The following is a 20,602-nucleotide window of genomic DNA, read 5'->3' as shown; positions in this document are numbered from 1 at the left end:
TACAGGATTTAAAGTGCCAAAGCTTAGAAAATCTTAAATAACTCTCTGAAACGACATCTGCGCAGCTATAGACACATCCATGGTGCAGCTTTGCAAGGAGTAAAGGAATGTCGTGTGTGAGTTTAGTTTAGGATATTAAAAAGAAAGTCCAGAGATGCTTTTGTGCACTTCAAAGCGCTCTCTGGAGATAAGGACAAAGGGCCAGAGGGTGTTATAAGTTTTGATTCTCAAAGTCCTTAGAGAGGGCAGCAAGGAAAGTGATATTTGTTCCAAATGTGAGGGCTCAGAGTTCCTCAGGTGAATGGCTGCAGGGGAAGCAAAGTAATCTTGCAAGAACATCTCTGTCTTGGTGGGTTAGATCCTTCTTTCTTGCTCACAGCCCCAAGGAAGTACTAGAAATAATTAAAGCCATGACCTGTGTGGATAGTCCTCCGTGAGCTTGTGATGTGGTGTCATGACAGGGACAAGGGAGGGCCATGTGGCTGGCTCCTCATTCGGAAAGCCCTATCAGAAACAAGGGCTTTGGATGTTTAAGGAACAAAGAAAGGTTCTTAAGGATGTGTTGGAGTTCAGCCCCTTGAGTAACTGAACAATGTCCTTTCTCTATGTGGTGAAGCTGGGGACAAGTGTTCCTTCTCCTCCACAACCCTCCCTTTCTTTCTGCATTTTCCAAGTGTCTAAGCACAGGCAGCTTCTCCAGAGCTTCCTTACTTGCCGCACAAGTTCTGGTAAGGCTCTGAGGAAGGGTTATGGACTCAAGGGGCTTCCAAGTGCAATTTGTAAGAGTGAGCTGGGGCCCAAAGTGGACCCAACCCTCCCTTCTCTGGGGTTATGGCAAAGCAAAGCAGAATCCTGCCACATTCCCTATACGACATCCACAAAATGACCTGCTTCCCATGCAGATGCGGGTGTCCTGCTCCCGTAACTGAAAGGCAGAAAAGAGAGTAGATGGATGTGGGACTGTGTTTCCAGTGTCTTAGATGAACCTTCCAGGCACTTCACTTCAGCCTTTTGTTGATGCTGTCACACAAAGACCTTGGCAGTGTGTCAAAGGGGAACCCTGTTTTTCACAGGGGGGACAGAAAGAAAAGAAGGGGAAGGTTTAGGAATGAAGAGGGAAGAGAATTAACTGGGCTGAGGTGATGTGAGATGAGAGGCCAAACACCTGATAGAAGCTCTTGTCTGTTTGTGAGCTTCACCCATTACTAGAAACTCCTTTGTTAACTGTTCTTCTACCATAAAACATACACTTACCCACTACTCTCAAGCCTCTCTGCGAAGCCCACACTACGCTCAAAGCCTTCACTACCTCTCTCTTTGCTCGGCAGATCGTGAGCACACTGACTATGGAAAACAGCAGCGCATCAGGAATCTATTACTGTGTGGCTTCAAACAAGATCGGTGAAGAAGAGAGGAGCATCGAGTTCTACGTCTCAGGTAAACTACATGAGACACACTACACAGAAACTAGATGCTGATTTACTCTAAGGTTTTATATGGCTGGTGAGTGCTCATTAAAACTTCTGGGAATCCCTGGACGTTGTGTTTTCAGAGCTCTCCCCATCACACAGCCCCGGGCTCTTCGCCACATGCAAGGCTGGGTCCTGCCCCAGCACACAGCTGAGTTTGACATGTCCAGCATCAGACCTGATGCCCCTTTTGCCCTTTTCAAGCTGCAGATGCAGGCCCTGGCTCTAGCTGCCTGTGTCTTAAAGCAACATTCATGACGTTTGAGTGCTGTCCTCATGAAACCCTAGCAAAAGCTCGGGCCTTTGTAGTCTTCCAACGGCCTGAAGCCTCTCCCTGACTCAGGAGAACAGTTGGTCTCCAATTAAGTCAGCAGACACAGCAAAGGTGAGCAAGGCCAATATTCAGACCTAATCCCGGGCTGATATCACTGGGAGTTGCTGTGACATTGGATCCCTGCCTGAGCAATTAGCCTTTCCAGTGCCCTTTAAGGAGGGAGGAGGTGGACATGCTATTTCTCCAAAGAACACAAATCCAAACAAATATCTGCTTAACCTTTCAACACAGAAATTCTTTAGTAGTGAGATCAAGACCTACAAAATGCTTTTAGGAGAGATGGGAGTTTAAAAAAAAAAGAGGAGAGTCCAGGGACAGCCTTGTTCAAGTGCTTACCCAGAACAAACTGAATCATTTCTGTGCTCACTTTCTGGATGAGTGGATGTTGGCTGACAGAATTTGCATCAAAATAACAATTTTTAGAACAAAGAGTGCAGAAGTGTCCTGGAAGGTAAATGTCTGATTTGTACTACTTGGTTTCTTCCCCATGAAGCAAGTTCTGAGGGTGAAGCTGGCTCGTGGCAGTGCTCTGCGCTCCCCTGTCTCTCTTGCGTCCTGTGTTGTTTGATTCAATCCCTCTGAAGCAATTCAGCACATTTCAAAGCAACCAGAATAAGGGCAGATTCAAAGGGTTAGATCAATCCATGCATGTTTCACAACTACGTTGTATTTTAGTAACAAAGCTGTGTAGGGTTTTTTCCCCCCACAGTGAACTAATATTTCAGATTTTTTATTTTAAGATCAATCTAGCCATGTTTTGAGAGACAAATGTTTTAATCATGCAATTTTAATTATGAAGGAAATGAATCACTGGACAAAATTACTGACAGTGGTTATGGTGGAAATGTTTCCACCAAAACAGACCAGGAGGTGAACAGGGCTTGGCACGACAGATTATGTTCTGGCCTGTGAAGGAAAGATTGTGAGTTTGTGCCATTCTGGGGAAGAGGCAGAGGCTGAACCAGCATGATACAGACTCTTCTGAGTGCTGTGTTTAAAAATAGTGGTGTTTATAGATTAGAAAGAAATTAAATCTTCCTAAATGTGGCCATCCTGATCCTGAAATAGGTCATGTTGCTGTGGTAAAATAGCAGCAGTGACCTGCTGCTGGGTGTCTTTACATGATGGTGCTCTGCTGAGTAATGCATGTTACTCCGACAGCGGCCAGGCTGCTCCAGGAGCTGAAGGTCTGCGGCACAGATGCAAAGAAAGCACTGCCTTCTACGGGGTGTGCTTGGAGGAGGCTGAGTGACTGCCAGGTGACTCTTGCCAGGACAGTCTGGGAGGTACCAAATGAGGGAAGTCCAAAATCCTAAGGCTCTAGGCAAGCTACTTTACAATTGCTAAGCTGATTAATTTTATGCAGATTGAACCTAAAAGCTGAGATAAAGGCTGAGCTGGGGTCTGAGAGCACACAAGCCATGTGTGGGCCTTTAGGACAACGTCTAGCAAATGTTCCTAGTGCTTCACAGAGCTCTGTGCTCTGCAAAACAGCTGCTAGTTGTGGGATGCCACAATTCATTCAGCAATTTGTTGATTTTAAAGACCTGATCTTCCATTATCTCCTACTGACAAACAAGCTGGTGGATCCTGAGCTGCTTTCAAACATTTTGGCTGAATTGAGCTTAATTAACCCCTCCCTGGTAAGAAATCTGAAGATAATACAGTGGCTAAACTCTCCTCTTCCCTCAAAAACCTGTTCCACTTGGTCAGGGTTGAAATGTTTTGTCAGGACATGGCAGAGTGTTACAGGGTCATGAGGTGTTGTCAGGGCTGGATCTGCTTTCCGGGGACAGACTTTACTGCAGTCCGGGGCTTTCATCACCACCTTATTAATTCCAGAAACATGTTTTTATCCCACTGGAATAATGTCAACAGCCATTTTGTTCTTCCACTGCAGAGCCCCCACAAAAACTCCCACGGACACTAGAAATAGCACTGGTATCTATTTTTAAATCATTTCTTTGCCAGCAGAATTCATTTCAGTGAAGGGTCAACAGGGTTTGGAGATCATGCTGAAACCAACCCATATAAGGGGGTCCAACGTGATGAGAAATCTTATCATCCAGTGACAGCCCTGAAGCCTCTCTGAGCCCCTCCTGCAGATGTCCTGACTGTCAACATCCCACTGAAGCCTTCCTAAAGCTGTTCACGGCAGCAGAAACTCCCATGGAATGCAGTAGCAGCGTTACCCATCGTGCCCCGGCCTAACTCTTACTCCAGTATTTTTGTTTTGTGTAAAACCTTTTTACTGTTTCCTGCGGAAACAAAACCCATCTCCTGCCTACCTTGCCTACCGCAGTGCTGTCACCAGTGTTCCCATTTCAGTCAGCTGACTTTTGTCATGGGCAGAGCCATCGGATGCTCAGAACTCCCTCACGTCCTTGCCCACCACTGGCAGACTGCAGCCCTCCGAGACGCTGACCTGATGCCTCCTGGAGGCATTCTCTGCCCTGAACAAGTACTATTTACCTTCTAATCTCTGGTCTGCACCTTGGAAAGGGCAACTGTATATTACTGTAGGTCCAGAGTAAATCAAATTCTAGCCTTTGTATGATTCTACTACATACAACAAGATGGGATCCCACCCATACGGAACCTTTGAACGTTCTTGGAATATAAATGAATTATGATAAGAATAACAAATAATAACAAAAGCCCTTTCTGAAGGACTTATCTGATTGCAAAAACAACCCAGAAAAATGGAGTTAAAGATTTCTACCCGAAAGAAAATATTATATTTCAAACATGAGATAAAATCTGCTATCAGATACTAGAACAATGTATGAACTGGGCTGTGCTACAACCGCTTGCCACTCTCAGTTTGCTTATTCCTGACATGTTTACAGGATTTATGAAAGCCCTGCACCATTTCAGCTGGTAGGGCTCACCCTTCCTTTTTCTCACTCTCCCTACATGCATACCCCTGATGGCAAACCCCCCCCCAACCCTGACAGGCACAAGGATGGAATTTGGGAAAGAGCAGAAGTTTTGAATTACACAGATGATTGTGCAAAGCACAGGAAATTAAAACCAATTAATTCCTTGTAAATACAAATGGAGCCAGACTTTCTTTTGATTTATGCTGACTTTTTACCTTCCCCCAATGGCTCATTTCCCTATTTTGCCATGGAATCCCACACAGTCAAGAGTGAAATTCGCGGCTACTACACTGTAATACAATACGAAAGACAAATGTTTGGTGACTGCTGATAAAAGGGAAAAGGCCCCATGGTGCATTCTTTTAGCCAACTTATTAGGAGTCTTATAAAACACTGTATCTGTTCAGAGAGGGGAAGTTAATCACTGCTCAGGTTCAAGATTGTGTAAGCAAAGTAGTCTAAGAGATGAACTGACTTATAATGTGCTCTCAAAGCTGCAGTAACTCCCCAGATAATCCAGGTGGGAGGAGAAAAGAGAGAGGAGAGCAAGACGGACTTTTTTTTTCTTCTCTTTCTCCTTCCACAGTAATGAAAATCAATGAATATTCTATTGGAGCTGAAAGAGCTTCTTGAAAGTCTAACAAGATGGAAGAGAATAGCACAGGTTCCAGCTAAAAATATTCAAAATGCTAAATAAAAAATGTCAGTGGAAGAAATGATAAGAAAAACAAGCCAGTCCTCCGCTCCCAGAATGTTAAGTTGGTAGAAAAAACCTGCACTAAGCAAGTCCACCAGCAAGGTGAAACTATCGAGCATCCTCCAGAATTTAGGGTTTGGAAATTACAGATCGAATTCACTGGGAATTTGCACCAAAACATCAGAGATCTCTGGGCACCCCAGCCCATGCTATCACTGCCATACACAAGGCAGTTTCCCCTGGGGTGGGCTGTCTCCCACAGTCATTCAGGGAAACTCACCCTGCAAAGCAAAGGGGGCTGCAAGTTGTAAGAAGAAATTTTCCTGAAGGAAAGGCTTCCCGAGAGGCAGGAGCAAGGGCAGATGGGGCTGCCAGCTCAAGGGCAAGGTTTAACTTGCCCTGCAATTTGCAGGGGTTCACTGTGTTTCTCCCCGGGTGATGTGACCAAACTCCTACCTCATCACTTCACCTGGAATCCCTTTATATTTTCACTGAGACCCAGCATTTAGGATCATCGGACAATTCAGGGTGGAGGGGGACTCAGGAGGTCGCCCAGACCACTGAGCTTACTAAAGAACTGAGCCTAAGCAAAGATCCATCTACCTCAGTACTGTAACAATTGCTGGAGCAAATAGCCAATGCTTAGAAGAGAAACTAAGAAAAAGACAAGTGGAGAGGGCATGTTTTCTCTCCTTTGGTTTGACAGGCTCAGGAGAGATGCTGCTTATGCTACATCCCAGTGTCTTTACCAGACCTTAATTCTTCCTGCTTTGAGAAGTTCTGCTGCCCTCAGACTTCTCCCCCTTTTTGATAAGCATCATCCTGACGTGCTGGAACCACAGGACATCAGATGTGAAGAATGGATGTATTACACGAGTCAGTGTAGTGTACAACGAGCACTAAGCAAGAAAGAGAGCAACAGAGCCTAACAAAACACGTAAAGTAAACTGAAATGTCATGAAGGGGAAAGAAAAGAAAAATAACAATTTCCACAGCTGTGGCCTGAGGGGTCTTTTCACTTTTTGGATATTTTGTGAAGCATTTTTGGTGCCAGTCTTTAAAAACCATGAAGCAAAGCTTATTGGTTCTATTCCAGATGACTTGTGAAGAAGAGAGGCTTTTAATCATATCTGAAGGCTCCTTCAGGGCTCCGTATTTTATATAATATATGGTTTATTATAAGGCAGATTGGTTATTTCAACAGCCTCGCTATTTATGCTCAACTATAGCTTCAGCAGAACTTTTTGCAAGAGTTTGCAGTGTGAGCTCCTGGCCAAATTCCAGCTTCCATGTGGAATGTGTCAGATTGCAAGTGCAATGCATACTTGCTCCCCTTCAACTTCTCCCCTTCTCAAAGTACCATCCATTTCACCCTGTCCTGAGAAAGCATCTTACCAACAGTGTGGGACTGAAGCCATAACCTATCAGAGTTACTGCGAACAGTGTTCATGGTGAGAAGGTAATCCAGAGCAAGTCCTCCCACAGTGTCCTGTACCCATGCTCCGCCTGGTAAAATTTATAAGGGGTTCCTCATAACTCTCGGCTGCTTCAAAATCCTGACCTAGCAGACAGGAGAATAATTCCAGGTCACTGTGCTTAGCCACGCACTTCCATTCAAGTCTGCTGGGTGGACAGGTCACTGACACTAACGGAATAAAAAGGGAAAGGAGTATCTTTCAGACACCATTTAATTGTAGGGCTCTGGCGGCTAATGCAGTAATGTGTCTTTAGGCCAGACTCTGGCATCCTACTCAGAAACATTTTATCTTGTCTTCAAATGGATTCAGTTTGCCACTTCAGGAAAATGGATTTTTTTTCTGGAGTGAAAAGTTACTAAAAATACAGCAAGAAACAGCTTACTCTTGTGGATAGATTGGACTCCTGCCTCAAAGTATTTCTCTGCTAAATATAAAGGCCTCAAGGACTTATACATCATTAGATGAGTTAATCCATTCGGTGATCAAGTAAATATCCACTGGGGCACATGTGATGAAAGTAAATATTGGCACAGTTGAAATAAGAAAGAATTGGGAAGATTGTTTGGTGGTGAAGAAAGTGTTACTTCCGAGAAATGGGAATAGGTTTCTTTATTCTTACGCAATTAGACTTTCAAGCACTGATTGCAGATAGAAAGAGAAGAGCTCACCAACACATCTGTCTACCTGGATAGAAATCTCTCTTGATTAAACTCTCTCAGTCCATTACCTACTTCTATTTATAAACTTTCAATTCATAAATTGCAAATGTAATGATTAGAATGCTGAAGGCCAGACTACCACAGCTCAGCACCGGGACATGAGAGATGCATTCACGTACCCAGTTCACAAGGACCAGCGCCTGTTTGCATATGCAAATGCACATCTCATTAAAATTGGCTTGTTCCATCATGGCTGGTCTTTGAAATTTGACCATCAGGTTGCAACCAGGGAGCCCAATAGCTTCTCAGTTGTGACTTAATTGTAAACGTGTTTTCTCTTCCTCCCAGATGTGCCGTTTGGGTTGCAAACAGACCCACAAGTCACAACCATTGTGGGGAACGACGTCCGGCTGACCTGCCGGGCCTCCAAGTACATCTACAGTCACCTGGGCTGGTATTACCCCTCCTCAGAGGCAGCTCCCAGTGACTCGGTGGTCAAGAAAACTGACAAGTATTCCATTTCTTTGACACTGGTCATTACTAACGTCACGAAGGAGCAGAGTGGCCTCTACAAGTGCAGAGCCCAGAACCAGCACAACAGCACCGACACGCTGGAACAGCACACTCAGCTCCTCGTCAGAGGTAGGTCCTGCCCATGGAACGTGGCAGTGGGATGTGCTATCCTGCTGCTGCAGGAGCAGAAATGCTGTGTGTCTGCTGCTCCCTCTGAAGCCTTTCAAAGCAGAAGGTGCCTAGCATTTCTTGGGGACTGTTCTAATATGGACTTTGAGCTTTGATCTGGGGTTTTTTGCATTACTGTATATGGATTAACACCTAGCCATACATGCTATTCATCCAGCCACTGCTGGTTTTGTATAAATCATCTGCCTTACACATAAAGGTGATTTCACCTGCATTTTGTCTTCCTAACTCCATGCTGGGGGCAGATGGAGCATTGACTGAGGAGGAAAAGCATCACCCTCTATGTTACTAGCAGCACAAGTCTGTCATTTGGGACTGTCACCCCAAATCCATGACTCCACCCACTTCCAGTTCCCAGGTATAGATTCCTAAATAGATTTGGACCCAGCAGATGTAATCACAAATGTCACTGGTCAAGGGTATAATCAAGTGACATGTGCCATTTATTCCTTGTAAGTGGGATGCACTGTGCTGTAATAAGAGCATTTTCTTACTTACACCCAACCCCCCAACTCCTGTTTTCATAAACATAGTGACACGACAGATCCTGAAGCCAGGTTTCTTTGGCTTTGTGAATAAATGGCAGTTTCCAGTAGAAACTCACTGAAAATGAGTGAAATTTCTTCTCCTTCTTAGTGAAGAAAGTGAGTGATCAGCTCTAAGCCTTCTCAGAAGGAAAAGTGCTGCTGGAATGGGCGAATTTATTAGTTGTCTTCCAGTGGTGGAGAAAAGCCGGAGCACAGAAATGGAGTAGAATTGAAATAAAGAGCAGCAAGCCAGGGAGCAGAAGAGAGTCCTTCAGAAGCCGGATTAGAGAGTGATTTTCAAATCGGCCTCTCCGCTTACACGAACGGCCGAGACACTGAAGGGGCAGCTATGCTGCCGTGCGCACCCAGTAAGAACCAGGCGTGCGGCGCCGGCTGCAGCGTGTGTACGTGAAGGAGCACATTGCCCGTGCAGTCTCCCGCCCCGCACAGCCAACAACGCCCCACAGCCCCTTCCCCCTCCGCGCAGGCACACACATGAAGTGCTCACCCACGCCACAGCTGTGGCTAGCACGGCTCCCATACCTGAGTGGGAGGTGATTTATTTTAAGAAATAGCATAAGCACCTGCCTCTTCCTGAAGTGTGGAGGAAGGGAAAGAATCTCACCCTGGCATTAGAGAGTGCTGGCGGTTTGGCTCGTCCCCCCAGCCGGTACCAGAGCCACCTGTCAGCATCATCGGACATGGGGGTGCTGGGCTTTCTCTGCACTCTGTGTTCAGGCACTGCACTCTTCTCTCCCCTGGCAGGTATTTTTATTCATTTAGTCAAATTTCCACCTACGCAGACACCTACACATGCTGGCTATGAGAAAAACACAGCTAAACTGGGAATACATCCATGGGAGAACTGGAACCTTGTTCAGATTCTTCTGAGAATTAGTGGGGTCTGCTGTTTGTCCGGCACATGTCAGAGAGGCAATTCTTCACGCATGGAAATGCCCCTTCAAACCAGCCCTCCCTCCCCTGCACAGACAGGCCTTTTAAGTGTATAACACCTATCAGCTACCGTCCTCACTGCAGGTCTTATCTATTTTTTATGCTGTGATTTTATTCATTGCTTCCCTCTACCTTTTATAAATGAACATAAAGTGGTGCTTAACGTGCTTTGTAGTATGTAGATAACTGCACTCATGATGGAGGACACAAAATCCTTAGAACTGTTTCCTCTTTGCCTCTGCCCTTTTTTTTTTTTTTGCATTCACTCTGCATTTGCTCTACCCACTCACTGTCCTCCATTTTCTTCAGAGGATGAGAGACTAAAGGAGGTTTGAGCTGAAGCTGAATCGAAGCTTAGTCAGTTTGAAAACAAACCAAATGAACTCACCCACTCCTCACATAATATTTTGGGGGATTGTTGCTACCACTCATCGACCAAACCTTTGCCACTTCCAGCCCAGAGAGGCCTTGCAGGCGGCCACAGGAGAGGAGATGGCAGAGCTGTGGGAGGTGCCTTCTGAAATCTTACTGCATACTGTTTTCCTTTGTGACTGTAGCAAAGGCAGCACCGTACGTGATACAGAACCTCACGGATCTGGAGGTTAACATCAGCGGCAAGATCATTCTGGAGTGCAAAGTCAGTGGAACGCCAGAACCTCAGATTACGTGGAGGAAGAACGGCTACCCCATTGCAGCAGCATCAGGTGAGGGTACCTGCACCCCAGGCGTGCTGCGGTATTGTACGTAACGCAGGGTAACGGAATTGCAGGTTCACACAAACATAGGACCTCCAGCTCCACGGCCACGGCAGGTGTGGCTGAGCTGGGATGGGAAACCTCACATCAAACCTACACAACCTCAGAAACACCCACGCAGATCCACATATATCAGACCACTGCAGCAGTCTCCAACTTGGACCTGGAGGTCAGAGCTGCCAACTGATTGCAACCCCGTGCCTGCTTATGCACATTGCCTTCTGCACTGGCAGTGCTGGAGCCAGCCAGCCCATCTGCATACATTAGCATAGCGTCAGTACATCGGTACAGTGTGCTGTTGTTCAGGCCGCCTGTGTGAGACAACGGTTTGCGTACAACAGACAGAGTGTACCTGCTTGTCAGGTGGGTCTGCAAACACAAGCCTGAACCGTCAGATATCCTCGGGGCCTGATGGGAATGTACTGCAGCACACTGTGGGCAGTCACCAGCAGGCCCAGCACACACCACAGCACATTACACTTCCCTTCTTCCTCTCCCACAAATGAGAACGTGCTGTCAGCTCAAGTGGGACAGAGCAGTACATGTACAGGCTACCAGGGGCAGGGAGCATGGGCTCCCTTACCTGAGGCTGGAATTCCTTCTTGGCTCTCTGTCCTGACATCTCCTATAAATCATGGAGAATCCCATGTCAGTAGCTGGTCCTGTGACTTTAATTTTGCATCTTGAACTAGGTAGGAAATCTAGGATCATCCATAATTCAGATCAGACTGTTCTGAGAGAAAGTCTTTATAGCTACTGAAATTTTATAAATAATTCTAGAGGGACACGCATGTAACTCATCCAACCAATGGAAACATAAATAAAATATTTGGGAAAAAACACCTCAGGGTAAATATTTCAGCACAGTGCGTGGCAAGTCATGAGCAGTACTCATTAACAACAACAGGATTCATAGGCAGAACACCCAGAAACTCAAAATGTCCTTCCCTTTTGGATCCAATGCCTTTTTTTTCCCTATTTCTACCCCAAACAGACCCTTAGTGAAACAGTTGAGCTCTCAGGTTTGTGCCACAAGTCAGGAAAAATTAAATGTGGAAAATTAAACAGGAAAATTAAATGTAGAAAAGCCTTAGATAGGCCATATCTGGGCAACTTCTATCTTCCCACTCCACCTCTACCCCCTGGCTGCCTGTAAATCCAGGATTGTTCCACGCAGTGATTCTTCCAGGGATATGCACAACCTAATTTCCAAGCCCTACGTGTTAGAACTCCCATAAATTCCCACAGCCTCTAAGACACTGGCTTTCTCCAGGAATTCACCGAGTTCCCTTTTTTCCCAGTGTATCTTCCCATCACTTCACTAACTTCCACAGAAGTTTTCTCAGGCTCTGTCTGCTCATAATAAATTAACAGCCACATTTACTGTTGGTTAAATGATCCCAAGCAATTTACAGAGGTATTGAGGAGAAAAAAAGAAGTCAGGGAAAAGTTGCTGCCAGAACACAATGAAGAGCACAGTGTTAAAATGCCTCAACAACAGTGCATACCAGGCCTGCATGGATGGGAGGTGACTTTCAGTTCCTTCTCTCCTAAAGGCATTTGTAGGCAGGAAGCTTATTGTGATAATATTAACCAACTTCCTTATACCAGGAATTTCCATGGAAAACAATACCCTGGTCATTGAGCGAGTGAAAAAGGATGATGAAGGGCTCTATGAATGCAAGGCATCCAATGACATGGGCCAAGACAGCACATCGGCCTTCATCAAAATACAAGGTGAGCTCCGAGCTAAGGCGAGATGCATACATTGTCTTGTCCTGTCGTTCAGTCATGGACTTGGGCTACATTTAAAATTTGGTTGTACATTTAACCTCCAGGTTCTGAGGAGAAATCCAACATTGAAGTTATCATTTTGGTCTGCACTGGTCTAGCCGCGACCCTCTTCTGGCTTCTTCTGACCCTGTTCATTCGGAAACTGAGAAAAGTAAGAGACCTTCCATATTGCACAGAGGGACTGGGATTGGGCCCAGTTTCTGTGTAGCCTCAGGGTTTAGGGCCAAATGTTTGAGACAGATGGCAGAAAGACTGTGAAAAATGTCCCTCTAAAATTTCAGTCCAAGATTTCTGCTGATAATCCTTTGACTTCTCAAGAGATCACTTGCACTTGGGAGCTTTCTACCCACTTCCATGGCTCCAGGAAATCAGACTCCTCCCTCTTTATGAGTCAAACTGCCTTGCAAGATTAGGAAACTGGAAAAAATCTTAAATCCCCTAAAATGAGGGCTTGATTTCATTACTGGTCTGATAAAATTTCTCTGAAACATAGGTATTAAAGAGGGTCCTGTTTTAAGAAAGATCCTAGGATGTTTGCTCCAGAAATGAGCTCAAAACACACACTTACTTTGTCTCCAAGCCTTGCTATTCTTTCATGTCCCTTTTGTGACTCAAAAAAGTAAAGTTTCAGTGAAGTTCTGAGAAATTTAGGTCTGTTTTTCCTGAAACAGTAAACAGAAAGGCAGCCACAGCCCTCTGCTCTGAAGCTCACCAAACCACAATTCCAGTGCCGATCCCTAACACTTGAGTGAAATTTCCCCTCCTATTGCAAAAGCAGCGATTACAGTAACGTTTTCCTCCGTGATCTCGGTTTAACAGTTGTGGATAACAGTGAACCTCCGATGGCATTTTACCCCCATGCAGTCTGCTCGCAGGACCCACCAAATCACAGTTTCTCCCTGAGCAGTGTTAGAAGTAGCAGTTTTCACCAGCTTCCAATTCTAAATTGTAATAAGCAATAGCCGTGAAGTGGATAGCTTTGGAGAATCAAGCCTGCAAAACAAAACACCCTGAAAACACCAAAATGCTCACTAGTGCACCAGAAAGTTCAACTCATGGAGTTGTAAGAGATACAGGTAGAAGACAGTGATGGATTTTGTGTCCTCAGGGTGCTCACCAACATTAATCAGCGACTCTTCCTAACACCCATAATGGCAGGCACACATAAACCTTTATTTCCCAGATACACAAAAAGAGAGTCAGGAAGCCGAAGTGATGCATTCATGGTTCAGAATAAATTTCAGAGCTAAGTCTGGAATTCAGGGAACTCCCCAGCCAGCCCTCAGTCTTGTAGATGACAGCTCTCCTGTTAGAATTGCAGGGTAAATACTGTGAATAATTCCTCCACACCCTGTTTTTAGCCTGATGCCACAGATATTAAAACAGGATACCTGTCAATTATAATGGATCCAGAGGAAATGCCTCTTGACGAGCAGTGTGACCGTCTTCCCTACGACAGCAGTAAATGGGAGTTCCCAAGAGACAGACTGCGGCTAGGTGAGTGGTTTGGGTATTATTACTGTGAAGAATGTAATTCCTAGTGCTCCTCAGTTTCTGTGGATCTGCTGTATAACCCAAGAAGCAGCCTGTCATTTGGTGCCAGCATCCTACCATCCTTGGGGAGAGCTGGCTGTGAGTCACAGAATTCAGAATCGTCCTTTATGGGGGGTGAAATGAGGGATTTGGTAAGAAAAGCAAAGATGTTGTCTCTCTCAAAATAGCTACCACCTCTTTTTTCTTCTTGGAGAAGTGAGGCCAAACTCCTGACAGGGAAGGAAGGTACTTCCAGGTACTGTCCCTGCCAAAAGTATGGCTTCACACCATAGAGGAAAATGGAAAGAGAAGTCAGTCTGAAAGATGACAGTCTTCCCATGAATTTTATGTTGACGAAATCTATCAATTCATCAAATAATTAATACCTTAACAATTATATGAACTTGGCTTTGCATTGTAAAGAGCTATCCTGAAGAAAATGAACCAAATCTCATCCAACAGCTCAGCTCACTGAAGGATGGAGCAAGGAAATGTGGAAAGCAGGTTGTGTTTGTATAGAGAAACAGTAACATCCGGAAAATGTGGAAGACAGACAAAAATAACAAAAAACGAGATGATGATGGGACATAAGGTCAAACTAGCAGAACCAAAAAGCAAGACCATGATGCCCAGTGTACTTGTACTCTGCTGCACGGTGGGTCAGAGCCCTCAGAGCACACTAGGTAACACAGGCATGAAAATTCAGATGAAGGGGAAATAAGGATTATCAACTTAAATTCCATTTTGTGTCAGTAACTGAAGGGTTAAAGGGTTCTGATATAAGCTAAGGCTTATCAGCTAAGATATCAGCTAAGGCCTGAGTGCATTAGCTGGCCATCTCCATGCCTGTGGTTCATGAGAGATCAGGGTGCCACAGTTCTATGCTGAACCCGAACTCTGACGTTGCTGGGCTTCAGGACAACTAATACGTAATGTTTTTACCCTTAAGCCATAGGTATGGATTCAGCCTTGCCTTCAGCTGCAGCCAGATTTATTCTACTCTGTTCTATCACAGACTGTATTGCATTACAGTCATGTGGATATAAATCACACCCTTTATATCCACATACTGCGAATATGCGATACAGGCTTCTGTTGACTGCCGGTCTGTGTCTACGTTGTGCCTGGGCACTGGAGTCTCCTATTCCTTGCATAGCTGAGAACGCATGTTTCCCTCTTATCTGATGCAAACTGTCGTAAGTCCCCTTTGGCTCACTCTTGACTCTTGCTTCTCTAGGTAAAACACTGGGTCATGGTGCTTTTGGGAAGGTGGTGGAAGCGTCTGCTTTTGGCATTGATAAATCTTCAACCTGCAAAACAGTTGCCGTAAAAATGCTTAAAGGTACATATCCCTCTGAGATTCTCACAAGCCTCCTCAGGGAACCTGGGGGCAATGAGGTTTCCAGTTCTCAGCTCCAAACCAGTCCCAAGTTCATTGTGTTCCGAAGGGAGTGGGTTTGTCATATGGGAGCAATTAGTCATTATCCAGTGGATATTAACGTGTAGGAAATGACAAGCAGGCTCCATGCTGCGCTGCTGATTAAGTCTTGCATTCCTAGAGGAGGAAAACAGCAGCTTCCAGGTCTGTGGGGTTAGGAGGGAAACAGATTACAGAATGTAATTACATTAGATAGTCTGAAATTGGATCTAAGCCTTCGATCACAGCCCTTCCAGATGTAGAACAGTTCAAGGGGTTGAAAAAAAAGCAATGCCAAGGGAGTGAATTAGAGACAACTTGCTTGCAATTACTGAAATTAAGGAAAGCTTTTACCATCCAGTGATGGGGAAGGGGGGAACTTGGAGACTCTTCTTTCATATTCTATTTACATACAAAGCTCTGCAGACAGCTTATGAATAAATGTATCAGCCAGCCTACTGACTACTTGGGTTGGAGGTTTTTAACTGTTCACTAAGGATTTTTTCAAAGGTACAGTTGATGCTCACTGGATGGCTTTTCATAGCCCACATTGCTCTGCATTGTGCATGACACTATTAACCCCTGCAATGCCGTCATTCAGAAACTTCTGTCATGGTATTCGGCTTCTGTTGCTTAGCTGCCTCTCCTGATGCTCTGCTACTTCCCATCTCGCTGAAGTTGCAAAAACATCGTTTTACCACCTGTCTGAAACTCCTCTGAATCCGGTCCTCATTCTCTGCATTAGTCAGGAGATCTTCAGATCATCTTCCCATGTTCCATGCCCATCTCCAGATCCCTCAAATATCCTGGAAGTCCCCAAGCCAGACATGCTCCCTTCTCCATCCAAAACCTACTGCCCTCGATAGGTCTGGATATTCATTCACTTCCACGCTGTGCTTCCCAACTGATCCTCATGTCAACCCTACCCTGCCTGCACATACATGCTCAGCAAACTATTTGGCAGTTCCTCTGTCATTTTACACCATTCTACCCAGTGGAGGCAGCAGCCTCCTGCTCTAACCTGTCCCTCCCCAACTAACATGCCCATAATTCATCACTTTTCCGAATAAAGCAGATTCTCTAGCGTGAGTCAATCTATTCAGGAACAAAACCAAAAGGCTCTGGAGATGTCTGCATTTCTGTAATTCTAGCATTATCTGTCATTTCCGTGAAGTAGGCTGGTATGAGTTCTGGGTTGAAGGCTACAATTCAATGTGCAAGGTTATCTGCAACACTTAAGAGGCTGTTCTGGTTAGATTTGGCCAGGGAGGTGTTTTGGTTCATGCCAGGGTAGACCACGCACGTACACACCATCTACAAACACCGTTGACTGGAGAAATCTTGGGCTTGGAGTAGTTCCTTCTATATGACAGAGTTAGGTGAAAGGTTTGCTTATGGGGAACTCTGCAAACATACAGAGGTTACATTCATCACACCAAATGATCTGTTATGTAACTGTTTCTGCATATTTAAATCTTACATGATGCAAAGGCAAAACCAGAGGAAGCAGGGCATGTTGTTAAAATACATCATGAAAGTTTTGGAAAGAAGGCAGAGGAAGCAACCCAGCATCTGAGCAACGTTCTGGTCTGAGTGCTTCCCCAGGTGTCAAGTTCACGGTTTGCACACAAACACAGCCCCCTCTGCTTTGATGGAAGGTGCACTTCTTGGGTTGCTGAGATATCACAGGGCTTAGATTTAGTAATGCTGTATATTCCCCAGTACATTTGGCACCCAACGTGCAGATGGGTTGGATTCTTCCATCACCTGCAGTGGAGAGTTGCTCAGTGCTGTGGAAAAATATGTTCTGAGGTACCATGAAGTACAACTAAACTGCACGGCACCACTGTAGAGGGAGGAACACGTTCTGTGTGCTACTGTTGCTTGGGGTGGTTGGTTATTCCCTTGCCAAGCTTGAAAAATTCAGTCCTTGCAAAGGCTCTCTGGTATCTGTTTTGGGGGGAGGGTTCTCCTATGGGACAGTAACCCTCCATAACCCATGCTAGAGAAAGGAAGAGTCACCCGAAAGATAAAGTGTTATTCCACTTCATAAAGGTCAGCAGACAATGAAACGGATGAATTATTATCTGTTTAAGAGTCTGAAAAGCACAGATACTACAAGTAACCTGGGTGGGCTTTGTTCCCAAGTATAAACAGGATCTTGCTGTGTCCTGTTAAAAATATCCTGTTGTGTAAAGATGATATTTTTCCTGTTTATCTTAAGCAGAATGTGCAACCACTAATGAATGCAAGGCTCTAATGTCTGAACTGAAGATCCTCATCCATATAGGACATCATCTGAATGTAGTCAACCTGCTGGGAGCCTGCACCAAAGCTGGAGGTGAGGAGCCCTCAGTAAATAAGGAGCAAAGAAACACTTTTCAGACACAATGGTGTTTGGATGTATCTGTGGTGGAGCAACCACTAATGAATGCAAGGCTCTAATGTCTGAACTGAAGATCCTCATCCATATAGGACATCATCTGAATGTAGTCAACCTGCTGGGAGCCTGCACCAAAGCTGGAGGTGAGGAGCCCTAAAGAAGCACTTTTCATACACAATGGTGTTTGGATGTATCCGTGGTGGAGTGTGAATCTCATGCACACGCAGTTAATGCACGCACAAACATTTCTACCTCTCTGCTCACGGGAGGGCTTCTGCTACTGCAGAATACGGCCACGTCTCATCAGTGGTTTCTGAACGCCTTCTCCCAGCCAGTGGATCACTTCTCTGTTTTCTTCTTCTCTCTCCTCTGTTATGGTTTGAAGGGAGGCAGGATCCTTAATTGCAATTAGGTGCCCAGTTCCTCCACACAGGCACTACTGATCATGTCAAAGCATCCTCTCGCTCTTCTTCCCTGCCTTATCAGGAGGATGCACCAGGTTGAGCACTTAGCTCCTTAAGGCCTCCTCCTTCCCCAAGCACTTCACTCTTGCCAGGCAAGTACAGGAAGCCTGAGGCATTCCAAAGCTGAACGGAGCAACAGCATGGACTTCCCAGGGGCTGAGCTGACACAACTGTCTGTACATCATACAAAGAAGCTGTTGCAAACAGCAGACTTGAACGAAGGACTCCATAAATCTTAGACCTTTGTCACCAAAACATCCCTTCCCATACTGCCACACAAAGCATCCTTGTCTGTTACTACACTGTGCTTCAGCTTCACGGTAACAACTCTCAAAGATGCCTCTTCACTGCTCACAGTGAACTTTCAAAACAAAACTCCCAAAGGACAGATGTAGGAGAGCTGAGGACAAAAAAACTAAACTAAGGGGAAAGAGCGAGAGAGACGGTGCACACATCTGTTGTCATCTGAGACTCAAAGCTATCATCTTCCCAACAAACATGTAGTTGTCCAGTCACGGGGGAAAAAAGAAAACTTCAGTGAGGTAGATCTGGTAGGATGCCAAGAAAAGATCTTCCCTCCAGCAGGATACCCCCAGCTCTTCAAGGAGCAGTCAGCAACCAGCAACTGCAGATACTGCTGTAGTATCTGGGAATCAAGGAGGAACTGGCAGGAGCTGTTGTAGCACTGCAGACCCCAAAAGCTGGTAGGGGAGGTGGCCAGCTTTAGCTGGAGAGTTTTAAGATTCAGGTGCATATGCAAGTAGCCTTTGCTTGGGACTGTGAGTAGAGGGGTAGAGGGGAAGTAACATTGTGAATGCTGGTGACTCCTCTCCTGTCAAGTCAGCGAGATGGCTTAGTACAAGCAGGTGCCTAAAACATGGCAGCACTGCTAGGATGTCAGTAGTTTTTAATCAAAGCACTAATTCAGCCACAGAGCTCTAGTTGCATAGTAAAATGCATCTCAGTAACTGATTAAATACTGTGATAGTCCAATCTCTGAGGAATGTTTTCTCTTGGGCCCTCAGTTTCACATTCTGCAGCCTGCTCCACCCTGATTGTCCTCCTGGGTGAAGAGGTAGCCCCCACTCTTCCCTGCTAGCTGCCTAGGAAGCCACTGATGCTGTGGAGCAGAGTGCTGCAGCACGGCCTTGCAGGGCAGTGAGGAGCCTCTAGGCAGGAACCGGTTTGTTTACCTTTGAGCAACATAACTGCAGACTAAAGAAAAATAGCCTTGAGCTCTCAAGACAGACACTAGGATAAGAGTTACTATTAAAATGCCACTGCAGAATACAGTGCTTTCTCCTTCCTTGTTAGCCTTTATGTAATCTTATAACGGTATTCCTGATGAAGACTGATATCAAGTATGCACATATATTATTTTAACAATATAACAAATGCTAACACCTTGGCTGAGTGTCTAATGTTAAGCAGTTAGAACAAACGCATAGTATGTGCTTTACAATGAGCAAATAAAATATGGAGAGGCCACGTCTAGGAAGCATTTCAAAAACATGAATAAATCATTGACTGGAGCTTTAAAGCTGTACTGGAATCTGCATTTCCTCAGGGCATACATGAGGGTCACTGACTTTAGATTCTTCAGAACAGTGTCCCCCAGAGATCTCTTGTGCCCTGCCAGGTCCCAGCACTGCTGCCTTGAAGCCCAAGTGGGCAGTGTTGTGTGGTCAGCAGCAGAACCCCTGGCAGCTCTGATTTTGGGCAGCTGTGGGTTTGCAATCACTGGTACAGTGTGCTCAGGTGCTGAGCATGGTACAGCCGTAGTCAACAGGAACTGGAAGGGCTCAACAGCCCAAAGGTGTGTGCTCAATCTAGTAGTGCTTGCACAAACAGGGAGCCTGGCAGAAATATGCAGTGGTATTATGGGCAAGCTATTGGTTATTATGGGTAGAATTCAGCATCTCCCTTTGAATGGGACAAGCTGCTTCCAGATGGTACCCGTCACCCAGTCTCGGACAGGATGCAGCAACCAGAATCTCCATGGTTCACTCTTCCCTCCTCGACCCCTCCACCCTCCCTGTCAGCCTCTTCACTCACATCGGACTGGACCAAGGGGACAGACTGCAGCAGAGGTCTGCATGCGCATTCTGCTACAGCCGGGTAGGAGTGCTGCTTGGAGCTGCCTCCTCCCAGGATGCCAAGTGCAGCTCTCAGCACTTTTCCCTTGGAGTTCAAACACCTAAATCTAAGCTACAGACCTTCCAGACAGAAAAATATCTCTGGACATGGAAGTCTGGTTCCTTAGGATTGATAATAGTGGAAATTTGCATGTATTCTAGTCCCACTATTTCACCTTATCTCACATTTGTTGATTACAAAAAGCGGTGATGATGCTAAAGGTAGAGAATGTAACTTTTAACTTTCCTAATAGCTCATGCTGAAACATAAAAGCATTTTCAAGCAGATCCTAAAAGTATGCATAATTGTATAAAAGCAGCAATTGCACAACTCTACGGCAGTTTGCACAGAAATAAGAAAGGAAGAAATTGTTAGGACTTTCTAGGACTTCAGACTAAATGTTTTTGCAACTTTAGAT

General features: G+C 45.3%; 1 protein-coding gene across 1 annotated transcript in view; it reads left to right on the top strand.

Annotated features, from left to right (window-relative positions):
• LOC104514956 (vascular endothelial growth factor receptor kdr-like) overlaps positions 1–20,602 on the top strand; it is a 78,105-nt gene that overhangs the window by 33,597 nt on the left and 23,906 nt on the right. The window contains exons 10-17 of the mRNA XM_010158777.1: positions 1,329–1,437; positions 7,868–8,161; positions 10,260–10,406; positions 12,069–12,194; positions 12,296–12,402; positions 13,613–13,748; positions 15,022–15,126; positions 17,429–17,542. Coding sequence (XP_010157079.1) covers positions 1,329–1,437; positions 7,868–8,161; positions 10,260–10,406; positions 12,069–12,194; positions 12,296–12,402; positions 13,613–13,748; positions 15,022–15,126; positions 17,429–17,542 — 1,138 coding nt within the window. The remainder of the gene's footprint in view (positions 1–1,328; positions 1,438–7,867; positions 8,162–10,259; positions 10,407–12,068; positions 12,195–12,295; positions 12,403–13,612; positions 13,749–15,021; positions 15,127–17,428; positions 17,543–20,602) is intronic.

This window comes from Eurypyga helias, unplaced genomic scaffold, assembly GCF_000690775.1.
Source record: "Eurypyga helias isolate BGI_N326 unplaced genomic scaffold, ASM69077v1 scaffold9459, whole genome shotgun sequence".
In the NCBI taxonomy this organism is placed as follows: Eukaryota; Metazoa; Chordata; class Aves; order Eurypygiformes; family Eurypygidae; genus Eurypyga; species Eurypyga helias.
This window is presented reverse-complemented; position numbering and strand designations above follow the sequence as displayed.